Raw genomic sequence first — 13928 nt, 5'->3', positions numbered from 1 at the left:
AGCCTAGGTGGTTTGATGCTTTTCTGAGGTGGGGATTTCTCTTCCCTAGGATTTTATAGAATTGGAAAGCATAAATGATAAAACCTTTAGAAAATACATAACTTTGCTTGACATTTGGGTAAAGAGGAAATGAGAGTCAAACGTTTAATCATCTGAACTCTTTTTTGTCTCTTTGTGTAATCCTGCCACAGACATATGTTCGGGATATTTATCCTTTCCGGAGATCGGTATCCCCACAGCTGAACCTTGTACATATGCATCCGGAGAAAGGACAGGAGCTCATTCAGAAGCAGGTGCCTGCCCCATATATATTTTATTATATGGTTTTATCAAGTCATTGGGATGATCAGTGAATGTGTTGCCAATCCTGAGATTCTGATTCAGTCCTCTCCAGAGAGAATGGATGGGTAGATCCTCAATCAATAGTTCCCAAAAATCATGTGTTAGTTTTCATAATTTGGATCATAATGTAAAAGGATCAAGGAACACTCACTTGGATTAATGCTATGACAAACACTGGGTATAAACGCTAGAAATCTTTGAATTTATTTATCTACTGGTTTCCAAGTTTTCTTTTCACATTTTTGTAAACCAGGATTGGAAGTATACAAATGTCACTCTAAGAAAGTTGCCACAGAGGTTTACACTAGTTGGGAAAAATAAAATAAAAGGGATCAATGTATAATGCCTGGGAAAAGCACTGAGCTAAGCTGCAGTGACTTGGACACAGTCTTAGCTCTGCCATTGACTGGTCACCTGGCCTCAGGCATTTACTAATTTCCCTTAAAACAGGAGGAGACATAATCAAGCAGTTGTACTTAAATATATGATTGAAGAACAAAATAAAGAAATTCACTATTTGTATGAGAAATATAACAGTAGTCCACAATTTGAATAATGATACAATTTTATTATAGTTTATGTGTTAAATTCATTTTTTTCATTTTTAAAGATTTTATTTATTACAGAGAGAGAGAGCACGCGCAGTCTTGCACATGCCCAAATAGGAAGGATAGGCTAAGGGGGGGAGGAAGGAACTATCAAGCAGACTCCACACCAAGTGCACTCAACAGGGGGCTTCATCCCAGGAACCTGAGATCATGACCTGAGCCAAAATCCAAGACCTTAATTGACTGAGCCATCCAGGCACACCCCCCCCCCACATTAATTTATTTTTAATAAAATGTCTAAACAAGAATTTCGGGATAATTTATCTTTTCTGTTTCTCTGCACATATCAAGGTTATTTTGACATCAAACAATTCAAAATAACTTCATGAAATGAATGAAAATGGCATAGAATTAGACCACTTAAATAATTAAAAATATAGTTAGCATAAACAACCTGAACTGCAGTGGAAAGAAGCAAGTATTACAAACTGTGAGGTATTGGGTCTTAAGTATACGTAACTGTATAATTTCTAAACTAATTACCCCCAAGTTATCTCAGCCCCTGATTTTGGCAGCAAAAGAATTAAAACCATAATCAACATAGCACTTCATTAGTGTTTTCTTTTTATGTTTAAGAATATGTTTTTAAATTGCATAAAATGGAGCTGTTGTTCTACATAGACTCCAAGTTGGAATTTTAAGATTTCTTTCTGAGTTTTGCAGGGAAACTGTAGTATTCAAGCCTGTGGTTCTGGCCCTGGAGCTTTCTCAGCAGCTTTGGACTGCCCATGATAGCCCCTACGCACCCATCATCAATAGAAAAGGAACAAAGAGAAGGGACCAAGAGAATCCTGTCCATGCTATCTAGGTCCCATCAGCTTTTGTCCCAAGATAGGTTCTGCCTGGATCCCATTTCAGTCCTTTTTTAAGAGAAAAACCCAGAACAGCTTAAGGCATCAGTGGAAATGGTAGAGGCACTTGGAATTTACTGACTGGCTCCTGCTGGAAAAAATCTTCCACAGTGTGACATCCAGACAAATGGGCTCTATTTAATATGGAAGGATTCCTGACAATGCTTGCATTGTGCTCCGGCAGCCTGCAAACCCCTGAGAAACACTTCCTTCTGTGGAACAGGCGGGTACAGGAAGTAAGAGTCAATCAAGCATTGTTTGCTCTTTCGGTGGGGTAAAGAAAAAAAAATTTCTCCCTCAATTCAACACTGCCCCCCACCTTGATTTTTTTTTTTTTTTATATATCAGCTGCATTTGCAATGAAAGATTTGACTTCAAGATCTTCACTCCTTTTAATTTCAGGGTTGCTAATTCTCCTTTTCCACTGCTCCTGCTTTTGTTTGCTGCTAGGTGTTCACTCGGAAGCTGGAGGAAGTCGGGCGGGTTTTGTTTCTCATCTCCCTGACACAGAAGATCCCCACAGCCCACAAACAGTCCCATGTCTCCATGCTCCAGGAAGACCTCCTCCGACTACCCTCATTCCCCCGAAGTGCTATTGACGCTGAATTTTCACTCTTCAGTGATCCACAAGGTATCAAAAAAAAAAAAAAAAATGCATTTTTTTCTTGGGCTTCCTATGCCTTTGTTTGGTCCTCAGCTGGAAAGCATCATTACCAGTTTCTCTAAGCCTGTGCTTCTCAGCCTGAGGCATCAGAATCACCTGGAGAATCTGATAAACAGATTGCTGGGTCCACCCGCCCCAGCTCCTCATTCAGTAGCTCTGAAATGGAGCCCAGGAACTCAAATTTCAGCAAGTTCCTAGGTGATGTTGATGATGCTATTCCAGGGATCAAACGGAGACCACTGTTCTTAACTAACCATAAGCAGGGATTTTTGGTTTTTGGTTTTTTTTAATTTAAATTCAATTAATTAATACATAAAGTATTATTGGTTTCAGAGGCAGAGGTCAGTGACTCATCAATCTTATATAATACTGTACTCATTACATCACGTACCCTCCTTAATGTCTATCACTCAGTTACTCCATCTCCCAACCCCTGTCCCCTCCAGCAACCCTCAGGTTGTTTCCTATGATTAAAAGTCTCTTATGGTTTTTCTTCCTCTCTGGTTTTGTCTTGTTTTATTCCCCCCACCCCCATGATCCTCTGTCTTGTTTCTTAAATTCCACATATCAGTGAGATCATATGATAATTGTCTTTCTCTGACTTATTTAGCTTAGCATAGTACCCTCTAGTTCCATCCACCATGTCATCGCAAATTGCAAGATTTTATTTTTTGATGGCTGAGTAGTTTTCATATATATATACATATATATATATATATATATGTATATATATATATACCACATCTTCTTTCCATAAGCAGTTGAAGCAGTATGGTATTGTTAGGGTAGGTAGTAATAGGTATTATTACTTGATTAAGTGAAGATCAGGTGTTCATATGAACTTCAGGAGGCAAAATTCATTTACAGAAATCAGGACAGTGGTTTCCTCTGAGTTGGGGGGGTGCAATGGAGCTCCTAGGAACTTTCTGAGATGATGAAATGGTCTATATATTGACTAGTGCGTTGGTTACATGAGTGTGTATTTTTGTCAAAAGTCATGGAACTCTCCATTAGAGATCTGTGCATGTTTGTTTTACTCTGAGTTACACCTGAATGGAGAGTTAGTTAGAGACAGAGAGACAGAAAGAGACTCTCTTTGAAGCCTTGCAGGGTGACTCACTTATTAACTTAAGATATTCACAATTAGCCTCCCAGTGTTCAATGTCTTCTCCAGCCAGAAGCTCCAGAGCAAAAGGTAGAAAGAGCTCTACTCTGTCCAGGAGTTTAGAGATCTAGAACCAGACCCAGCCCTGCCATTTCCTTTCTGCAACAACTAACTTTTTTCTCAAAGCCACAGTTGAAGCAGTAGCAACACGCTGCAAATACCAGCCGTGTCTTGCCTCCAGAGTCGAATCAAAGAGGTGATGATGGAAGTCCTTTGAGAACCAGGGGGTGTGAGACCAGCGGCAGCAGCGTGTGCTGGTAGCATTTCCTCAGCACATCGTCACATCCCAGATTGGAACAAATGGGAAGCAGCAGTGCCCTCCGCGGGGCTCGTCCTCCCACGCCGACAGGATTGGCGTGGGGCTAATTCTGTCTCTGCTGTTTCATGTTCTCACAGCTGGCAAGGAGCTGTTCGGCCTCGACACTCTTCAGAAAAGCTTGTGGATCCAGCTCCTGGAAGAGATGTTCCTGGGCATGCCGAGCGAGTTTCCCTGGGGAGATGAAATCATGCTCTTCCTCAATGTGTTCAACGGGGCTCTGATCCTCCACCCAGAAGACAGCGCCCTGCTCCGGCAATACGCCGCCACCGTCATCAACAGCGCCGTGCACTTCAACCACCTGTTCTCTCTCAGCGGCTACCAGTGGATCCTGCCCACCATGCTGCAGGTGTGGCTCAGCCTCCTCTCCAGAAAATCACCTGCCCCTACGGCAGGTCAACAAGACCTGTACTAAGACTTTTAAAGGATGGAGTTATCTGTTTTTGTGGCAGTCGACAGCACCAAGTGAAATCTCCCCAGAATTTTCCGGAAGGTCACAATACCCTGTTCTATCTATCCTGAGATATCCCAGACCTGGAAGAGGCTTTCCTATTTCCTCTATCCACTCTTTGAGGGGTTCCCAAAGTGCTGTCACTGAACCCGAAGCATCAGCATTGCCTGGGAATTTGTTAGAAATACACATCCTTGGGCCCCACCCCAGACCTCCTTAAGCAGAACCTGTGGAGTCAGGGCCCATTCATCTGGACTCTTATAAGACCTCCGGGGGGTCTGATGCCCTAGAAGTTTGGGAATCATTGCTCTCTTTACTCAAATGTATGGCAAGTGTCCCGATGATGTTTCTCCTGAGAGATTTTCTGATCTCTGAATCGAGATTTCTGCTGCTATTAAACTTGCTATGCTGAGACTGCAGGAGGTTAAGTCAGCAGGAACAATTTCCATGTACTCAGGTCTAATGTGTATCTGGCTATGTTTAGGAGTAGTGGTTGAAGTTCAGACAGAGCTTAGGGGCTCATCGTAGTCCTCTACTCCTATGGAAGTTTTAAAAAAATTATTAAACTGGGGCACCTGAGTGGCTCAGTTGGTTAAACATCCGCCTTGGGCTCAGGTCATGATCCCAGGGTTCTGGGATAGAGTCCCAGATCCCTGCTCAGCAGGGAGCCTGCTTCTCCCTCGCCCTCTGCTGGCCGTTCTGCCTACTTGTGCTCTCTAGCTCTCTGTCAAATAACTAAAGAATTTTTTTTTTTTTAATTATAAAAGTAATTCATGCTTGTGCAAAGTAAGGTTTGTTCAATCTACAGGGGCAAGACATTTTCTTGAGTATCAGGCCTCTCCTATTTTTAAATAGCTGAAATTTTCTCTATTTTTATGACTTTTTTACAGATTTCTAAAAATAATGAATGCTTGTTATAAAATCCAGAAGATAAATTTTAAAGGAGAAAACAAAGATCATGCATAACCCTCCTTCCTAGATAACCATTTATTCATACTTCTTGAAAATCCTTACACTCTATCCTGCCTTTTTTTTTTTTTTTTTTTTTTGAACAAAAGTTGGATCATACCACATGTTGGAGTTTGGTACCTGCTTTTCTCACACCACACTAGGAGTATCACAGGCATTTTCTCATGTAGCTACATTCAGTGCTAGAGCATCCTTCTAATAGCTACATAATATTCTGTTGTTTGCATATACCATAAGTCACTTAACCTATCCCAATTTATGAATAGTTTCATTTGTTTGAAATTTTCCACTATTGTAAACAAAATTACATAGGAATTCCTGTCTATCAATCTTTGTACCTTTGTCCAATTCTTTTCTTGAGATAAATTCCTAGCAACAAACTCCCTAGGAAAAAGCATATTCATGTTTATTACCAAATTTCTCACAAAAGAGGTTATACTCTGTTATACTCCCATCTACCACCGTATTAAATTAGCCGTTTCTCTCCATGCTTCCCATAGCTATGAGGTCTTTTGTTTTTGTTTTGTTTTGTTTTTGTAGAGAGAGAAAGACTGTGAGGGGCAGGCGGGGGGAGGGCAGGGAAGGGGAGAGGGAGAGAATCTTAAGCAGTCTCCATGTTCGGCGCAGAGCCTGGCACGGGGCTTGAACTTAGGACCCTGAGAGTATGACCTGAGCCAAAAATCAGGAGTCAGATACTTAACCGACTAAGCCACCCACGTGCCCCTCCATAACTATGAATTTTAAAAGCAAACACAACTCTGATATGCTGTTGAGGCATTTTCTGAATACGTGGTGTTTTTCCACAGGTGTACTCCGATTATGAAAGTAACCCCCAGTTGCGTCAAGCCATCGAATTTGCCTGCCACCAGTTCTACATTCTACACCGAAAACCATTTGTGCTGCAGCTGTTTGCTAGTGTGGCCCCTCTCCTGGAGTTTCCTGTAAGTGAGCTCTGTGGAAATAAATGTAGACCAACCCCATGAGAAAAGCAAAGGCTCTTTTAGTTAGAGTGTGCTACAGCAAGGGAGTTCACCACTTGAGTCTTGGCAAAGACTCAAAGGCAGACAGAGGAGTAAGAAAATTCTATGGTGGAGAAGAAAATCAGGTATGCCCTGATTGGAGGCTGTTGGGGGGGGGAGCTGTAAGCAGGCTAACTAGATGTGGGCCATCCTATTTAATTGGCTAAGGGTACATATTTGTCTTTTTCTGATTGGTCTAGTTGAAAGCAGGAACAAGGAAGGATCAGGGAATCTGTCAGTTGTCGTCAAGTCCTCCATTTGGGGGCCAATGGTTAAACGGGTTATTGTTTGGTTTCCAGTAGAGCTAGTAGTCTGACTTCCTACTAACCTGACTTGTAGCAAGCTGGCTTCCTGGGCGGATTACTGGGGACAATAATTTGGTTTCCTGGGCAGGTTATACAGGTTATAGATCAGAGTTCTATTTTTATATATGACCTGTTCATTTATATTGTCTGTTTGTATAATCAGTGTCTCAGCTCTCTTTCTTCAACTGGTGGGATACGAATCATAAATTATTTCTCTTCATTTTTCTTCAATACTCATCTCTGCCTGTAGGATATAGATAGGCCAACTCCCCAATTTTTTATACTCTGTTAATAAAAAGGAAGAGATTCCTGATTCTCATTCCTTTCTATCACTGTCTAGCACTCACGCTGCTTTTCTTTTTCTTCAGAATGCTTATACCACATCACATGTCATGCGTGTGTTGCACTGATATATATCTCTACCATACCCCAAAATAGAATTTAAGCTCCATTAAAGCAAGACCTTCATCTGTCTTTCTGTTTGCTTTTGATTTGTTTTTAGTTGTTTTGTTTGTATGCCTTTTTTGGTTTTGTTTTGTTATGACCTCAGTATACAGAATTGTACATGGCACATAGTAGGAATTTTAGAGGGATTTGTTGTTTTAATGAATCAAAGCCATTTTAAATAGCAAGATTTTAAATGGCAAGCATCTCCATTTGAGAGTTATATTATCAAACAAGACCTGAAAAATGCACAGAGTTGTTAAAATAAGCGTCTGTTTCCCCAGACATATTTGATGTGTTCAACTCCTACATTGCAAAAGTCCCTTTGGGAATGCTGAGCCCTTCCATTGCAGACCAGAGGAGACATTTACATGAATTGTTCTGGAGGTCTACATATTGCTGTATTTTTCGGAGTTTGTACAAATATCTCTTTGTACCAGATCAACATTTAATACATCCCTTGAGAGCCCAGTGTTCATTCCAAAAATCATGTAGCAGCACTGCTGGATCCTGGGAGCTGCATGCCAAATCGATGTAATTGTTATCAGTGGTGGTGCATGTGAGATTTGAACTCCTGATCAAACCACATTAATGCCAAGGCAGAAATCAATAAACTAAAATAGCCTTTCTTCATACAGGATGCTGCCAATAACAGACCCAACAAAGGCGTGTCAGCCCAGTGCCTGTTTGACCTGCTGCAGTCCCTAGAAGGAGAGGCCACTGACATATTAGACATCTTAGAGCTGGTCAAAGCTGAGAAGCCTCTTAAATCATTAGGTAAAAACAAAAGTTGCCCTGACCTTCCCTTTGTAGATTGTAATTTTTTTAATGATTCTATTTTAAATTCTATATTAAATCAAAACAGAAAGAAAAATGGAAGAGTGGTATAAATTGAATGAGGACCTTTCTTATCTCCTGTTTTTTCTTACATTTCTTGAAAATCTTAAAGGTATCTGGCTGGCTTAGTCTGTTAGGTGAAACATCTAACTCTTGGTTTCCGCTGGAGTCAAGATCTCAGAGATCAAGCTCTGAGATGCAGGGATCAAGCAGTGCTGTGGGCTGGGTACTCTGCACAGTGCTGTGGGCTGGGTACTCTGCACAGTCTGCTTGGCCCTCTCCCTTCCCCTCTACTCCTGCCTGCAAGCGCTCACTCGCTCTCCCCCCCCCAAAAAAAGACAAGATCTTCAAAAAAATTTTTTAAATTTCTTGAAAATCCTAAAGAGTATGGAATTCTCTACCATGGAAATTGTATTAAAACGGTGTCTGATACTACACTGCTCTAGTAACACAGTGTTCAGAAAATTGGGTTTTTCCAGACAATTCTAGGTGAGTAACTCTCTAAAATGGTCTTTTATGATCATGGAATGTGTAGAATAAGAGAGAATTCAACGATAAAGTCTCATGTCTTAGACATCTGCATGTCCTTGGATATCATCTAGTAGGTCAGATTTTTTTCTAAACTACCCCCCAAAAAGCACTTTTATTTTTTATCTGATTATTCAAAATTGGGAAACAGAATTTTCAGTCCCTTTAGAGGAAGAAATTAATCGTGTTCACAGTGTAGGAATAAAATCTGACAGAGAAATGGCTATAAAATTTAACCGGAATGTTAAGAGTGATAATTTCTTTATCCCTGGTGGACTCCACTCTGATTTTGCACCTTGGCCTTCTGTCCCTTCAGATTTCTGCTATGGAAACGAAGACCTGACATTCTCTATAAGTGAGGCCATTAAACTCTGTGTGACTGTGGTGGCATATGCTCCGGAGTCATTCAGAAGGTAATTCAGCCCTTTATTCTGTGCCTTGTGATAAGTAAATATGGCTAAGAAAATAGAAGTGAGCGAACACAAGGGTTACATTTGCTAATATCATCTTGTAATATTCTGGCAAGGATGTTTTCAATAACGACATCTAGGAAACTTACCATAGTACAGGTTCTGGAAAATATAGTAAATCTTCATTAATATAAAATACCTAAAATTTGGAATTTGTGCAGCAGCTAAGATATTTAGTCTTGTTCAGGAAATACTGTCCTGACATGTGATATAAATTAATAGCAAACAAAATTCCAGGGCAAACCACTAAATTACTGAAGAAAATGCTTTTCATGGAGCAATAAGAACTCCTTTCCCACAAAGAGCAAGAATATCAATCTTGCCTGTCATTTCGCCAAGTGTAAGGAACACAAAGGAGTCACGTGGGAGGTGTCATCCCTACTTCAGGACGTTGGCTTTGGTCTGATTTATGTACTGATACGCAACATGGAAATCAGTCTCATCTTGCTATTAAAAGAGACCTTTTAAAGACAGAGACAGTAATTCAGATGAATCAGGGATAGCCCCCTGTTATGTACTTATAGGTCCCTAAAAATAATAGAGCTACATTCCTTTAAATGCACCCTGAGGTTGGCTTAATCAACTCTCTTAATGATATAATCCTCAATTATATCAATATTGGGCAATCTCTCCCTCTCTACTTCTCAATCTACTTTGATCTTTTCCTGTAATGTTTCGCTCATAAACAAAATCACAGGTTACATGCTATCATATTTTTCGTATAAGGATCAAGCTGGAAACGGGACCGCCTTGAAAATTCAGTGTGGAGGGAAGAAGTCCTACCCTGTTGCCAGCTCTTGCAAAAAGAAAGAAAACAGCGGAGCTGGTTTTGCCAGTGTATCTTTGTCAGTTTTTCTCTCAGATTAGTCTTTTTCCCTCCCCTAGAACAAAATGAGGAAAGGGTTAAAGAGGGACCAGGACTCAGATTAATTGAATTCTCTCTGCATGAAAAATGAGTAAGAAATACCCACCCACCCCCAACCCCAAGATTCCTGGCTTTTTTTTGGTGTTAATCAGTGGGGATTCAATATCATGCCTGTGGTCAACCAGAAATGTGGCTATGGCCCTCAAGGGAGCAAACCTGCAGTCTATAGTGATTGTCCTTCTCCTCCGTCCCTTGGGCTCCTCCTATAATATCACAGCCCCGTAAATGGCGTGACAGGGATTGAAACCCTGTGTCAAGTTAACTCCAAGCCCACTCTATTTGTGGGTACAGAAACACTCCCTATCCTACTTCCTATTCCAAGTGGGTCCAAGTACATTGTTAGTAGGGTGTCTCAGAGGATCTGCAGTGAGAGGAAGTGATATCCAGACACTGCAGTAGTAAAATGCAGAAATCTTCTCCAATGTCAAAATGCCAATGACCTAGAAAACCCCCAGATTTAACTAAAAATTTTTTCCATTATCAAATTTCTGGTGAGACATGAAATCCTCTCTCAAGTTAAAATCCAAACACACTGAAATCAATAGGAATTCAAGTTCACAATCAAATTCTCTTGTCATTGTGAGCTAAAGGCCAAAGTCCAATCTTGTTACGTTAAATTAAAATTAAAAAAAGAATTATCCTCCCTGGTTCACTATTCTGTTCTGTCAGAGGGGTTCCTGAATTTCTGCGTAGACTCAAGTTGTCTTAAGCAGCTGTCCCCTGGGATCTCTCTCAAGGAACAAGTACAATTCTTATAACACTTCAGCACTGGTAACACCGAGTCCCTATTGTACTTAAATTTTTAGAGTAAATGTATTCTATTTAAATACAACATTTATACAAAAACATTTTTAAAAATAATAACTTTATAGTTGTACCAATGTTGATAAAGTTAACCCATCTACACAACGACCACTCAAATGGAAAAATCAGAGGAGCCACTATCCTACATCACAAATCATCTTTGTCTATTTCTGAACTCTATTCAAGTGAAATAATATAGTAGGTACTTTTTAATGTCCCACTATTGTTATTCAATATTACTTTATGAGTTTCCCCCACATCATTGTGCATCACCAGTTTGTTCTCCAGTATTTAATGTCTATGCCACAATTGATTTCTCGTGGACAGATTTCTGTGTTATATCCAATTTGAGGCCATTACAAATACTGCTGCAGTGAAATGTTTTTGTATGCGTCTTTGGGAGCTCGTGTGTCTGTATTTCTGTAGGTGAAAATGCTGTGCTAGGTCATGGAATATCTGTATGTTTTGCTTTAGTAGATATTACTTGTTTTACAAAGTGGTTGTGTCAATCTCCGTTTCCACCAGTGGCGTGTGCATGTCCCAATACTCTGCTGCCTCATCAGCATTTGATACTCAGTCTTTATTTTAGCTTTTTTTTTTGGGGGGGGGTGATATTGATATCTCATTGTGTGTTTCAGTTTGCATTTCCCTCTTCCAAACTGAAAGGTTTGGAAGCTCTCCCGATGTTTAATGGAATTTGGATAGCTACTTTCGCAAAGTGCCTATTGAAGTCTTCCACCCATTTTTAAATGAGTTTATCAGTATTTATTTTATTTGATATGTTGAATTTGTCTAAAGAATCTGATGTAATTCCTTTGAGCTTATATGGACTGAGGTGCTGGTAAACATTTAATAACCAGCTCTCTGGGGGAATAGAGTCCCTGATACATAGCATTGCTAATTTGCTAATATCTAGAAATGGCTGAGTATGGGATACCAGCCTGACATCGTTGAACATGGGGTTGGAAACAGTTGCATATATAGATTGCCTTGACCTGTTAAATGTCCACTCCTGCACACCGCGGGTTATATGCATTCAAATAACATCTCTTACTCTGTGACTTATAATTTTACTCACCTAACATTATCTTTTAATGGATAGAAGTCTTCATTTTAACGTGGTCTAATGTATAACTATTTACCTTACTGTTTAGTGCTTTCTGTGTCCCCTTAAGAAATCTTGGCTAACCCAAGCTTATGAATATATCCCCTTCTAGTATCTGCCAAATGATTTGTTGTTTTTTACCCTCAATTTTTGGTATGATGTAAAGTAAAAGTCAAGATTTCGTTTTCCCATATAGATACTAATAGGCGATAGACAAAGTACCATTTATGGAAAGGTTAGCATTTCCCATTGCGTTGCAGTGTCATTCTTGTTATAAATCAAGTATCTGTGGATTTGTTTCAGACTCCTTATTTTGTTCCCCATGTCTGTCTGTCTGTCTCTCCTTGTGTTGTGGGGTCAGAGAGTACAACAGCCTGGAAAGAATTCTCCCCCCCTCCCCCGCCAAGAAAGAATTCTTGAGATGTTGTAAGGTGCAGCTTAGTGAGTTTATTTAAGTAGCAAGGGGACAGGACCTATGGGCAGAAATATCTGTACTTTTTGCTTTACGACGCTGGTGGTTATATGCTTCGTGCTCAAGGGGAGGATGACACGCAGGGAATGTTAGATCATAAATGCCTTCTTTGAACTTCTCATAAAACTACTTTTGCAAGATTTCTCTGGTACTTCTCATTCAGTTCGGTATTAACTATGGCTGAGACACATAGGCAGTCACGAGACCCTTTAAGAATGTAGCAACCAGCCTGTGTTTGATACCTATGGGACCTATGCAGGCTCTAGGTCAGCCTTCTGGGCTAAAGGTGAACGTCTTTCTGCTTCTATCCCTCATCACTTGCACCAATACTATTCTGTCTTAATTATTATAACTTTATAATAAGTCTGGCTGGTGTTTGTTCTTACTTTTACCGTCAGTGTTTCTAGGTACTCACATTTAACATGTATCTCTTACTAAGATGTCGTTGAGATTTTTCATTATTCACTCCAATAAGCAGCCATTTTCCAACCTGCATCACAGACGCTGTTTCCACAGACTCTTTTCTTGAAAACTGCTTAACCTTTAAGAAGCCAGCCTCCCAGAGAAGGGTTTTATCTTGTCTACATTTTGTTTCAGCTGAAAATCACTCTTAGCAAATCCCCGAGTGGCAGCCATATTGATCGTCATGACGCTGACTTCTCTAGACGGAGCCACAGCTCCGCCAACCATTGCATGGTCTCTCCACCAGCTGTCCTTTCGCTACTTTTCCCCTCCCCACATATTCTCCCAAAAGGCAAGCAGAACTGCCTCAGCTTTTACTGGGTGCTCGATTAATTAGTGAATCAATTGATTAATTGGCGTCGGTCAATCTTCCCAGCAGCTTTACTAACTCTTGGCTTGGGTGGGGTGGGAAGGGGCCTCAGAACCAGGCTGTTAATTGCTCCCAAGTATAACCCAGCCAACCCAAGTGACTGACTTTCTGATTAAAGTCTTCAGATGCTGATGGTCTTGGAAGCTCTAGTTCCCTGTTACCTACAGAAGCTAAAGAGACAGACATCACAAGTGGAGACGGTGCCTGCTGCCCGAGAGGAGATCGCAGCCACAGCTGCTCTGGCGACATCCCTGCAGGCCCTTTTGTACAGTGTAGAGGTCCTCACCAGGTAATCCCATCACAGAAATAGTCAGAGCCTCACATGGTACGTAGCTGCCAGAAAGAGGAAGAAAAACATGGCAGCTAAAAATCCCTAAAACCCTGTCTTTATTGACACACACCTGCCCAAACCCAGCCCTTTGTGGCTTAAAACTGCAAACATTCTCCAAGTTGTTTGGATAAATAATGCTAAGTACTCTGAATGATGAATAATAATAATAGTGATGATACCAAGAAGACATCTGCATGCACCTAAAACGGTCCGGGGCGGTTTTAACCCAGTGGTGAACGAATCGTTTTGTAAAAGGGCTAATGGGGTGAATGTGAAAATGTGATCCATATTTTTATTAGCTTTTATATTATTTTATGAGACATGAAATATCTGTAATTCCAACTAAGCTGCCTTTTATTATTTTACTGCTTGTAAAGAGTTGTGTTTGTTTTTTTGACTGTAGTTTCAGAAACTACATAACAAAAGTAAACAACAGAATTTTATTCTAATGCTAGAACTCAACAGATCCTCTGTGGGGCAAAGCTCTGTG

General features: G+C 40.5%; 1 protein-coding gene across 13 annotated transcripts in view; it reads left to right on the top strand.

The window, feature by feature from the left end:
* Positions 1-13928, top strand: part of UNC80 (unc-80 homolog, NALCN channel complex subunit) — a 225228-nt gene that overhangs the window by 169340 nt on the left and 41960 nt on the right. For all 13 annotated transcript variants that reach the window (XM_059168183.1, XM_059168182.1, XM_059168177.1 and 10 more), the window contains 7 exons: positions 192-293; positions 2252-2432; positions 4027-4295; positions 6173-6307; positions 7773-7911; positions 8816-8912; positions 13226-13396. In XM_059168183.1, coding sequence (XP_059024166.1) covers positions 192-293; positions 2252-2432; positions 4027-4295; positions 6173-6307; positions 7773-7911; positions 8816-8912; positions 13226-13396 — 1094 coding nt within the window. The remainder of the gene's footprint in view (positions 1-191; positions 294-2251; positions 2433-4026; positions 4296-6172; positions 6308-7772; positions 7912-8815; positions 8913-13225; positions 13397-13928) is intronic.

The sequence above is a fragment of the Mustela lutreola genome, chromosome 3, assembly GCF_030435805.1.
Source record: "Mustela lutreola isolate mMusLut2 chromosome 3, mMusLut2.pri, whole genome shotgun sequence".
In the NCBI taxonomy this organism is placed as follows: domain Eukaryota; kingdom Metazoa; phylum Chordata; class Mammalia; order Carnivora; family Mustelidae; genus Mustela; species Mustela lutreola.
Note: the sequence above shows the minus strand (reverse complement) of the source record. Positions and strands in the feature narration are given on the sequence as shown.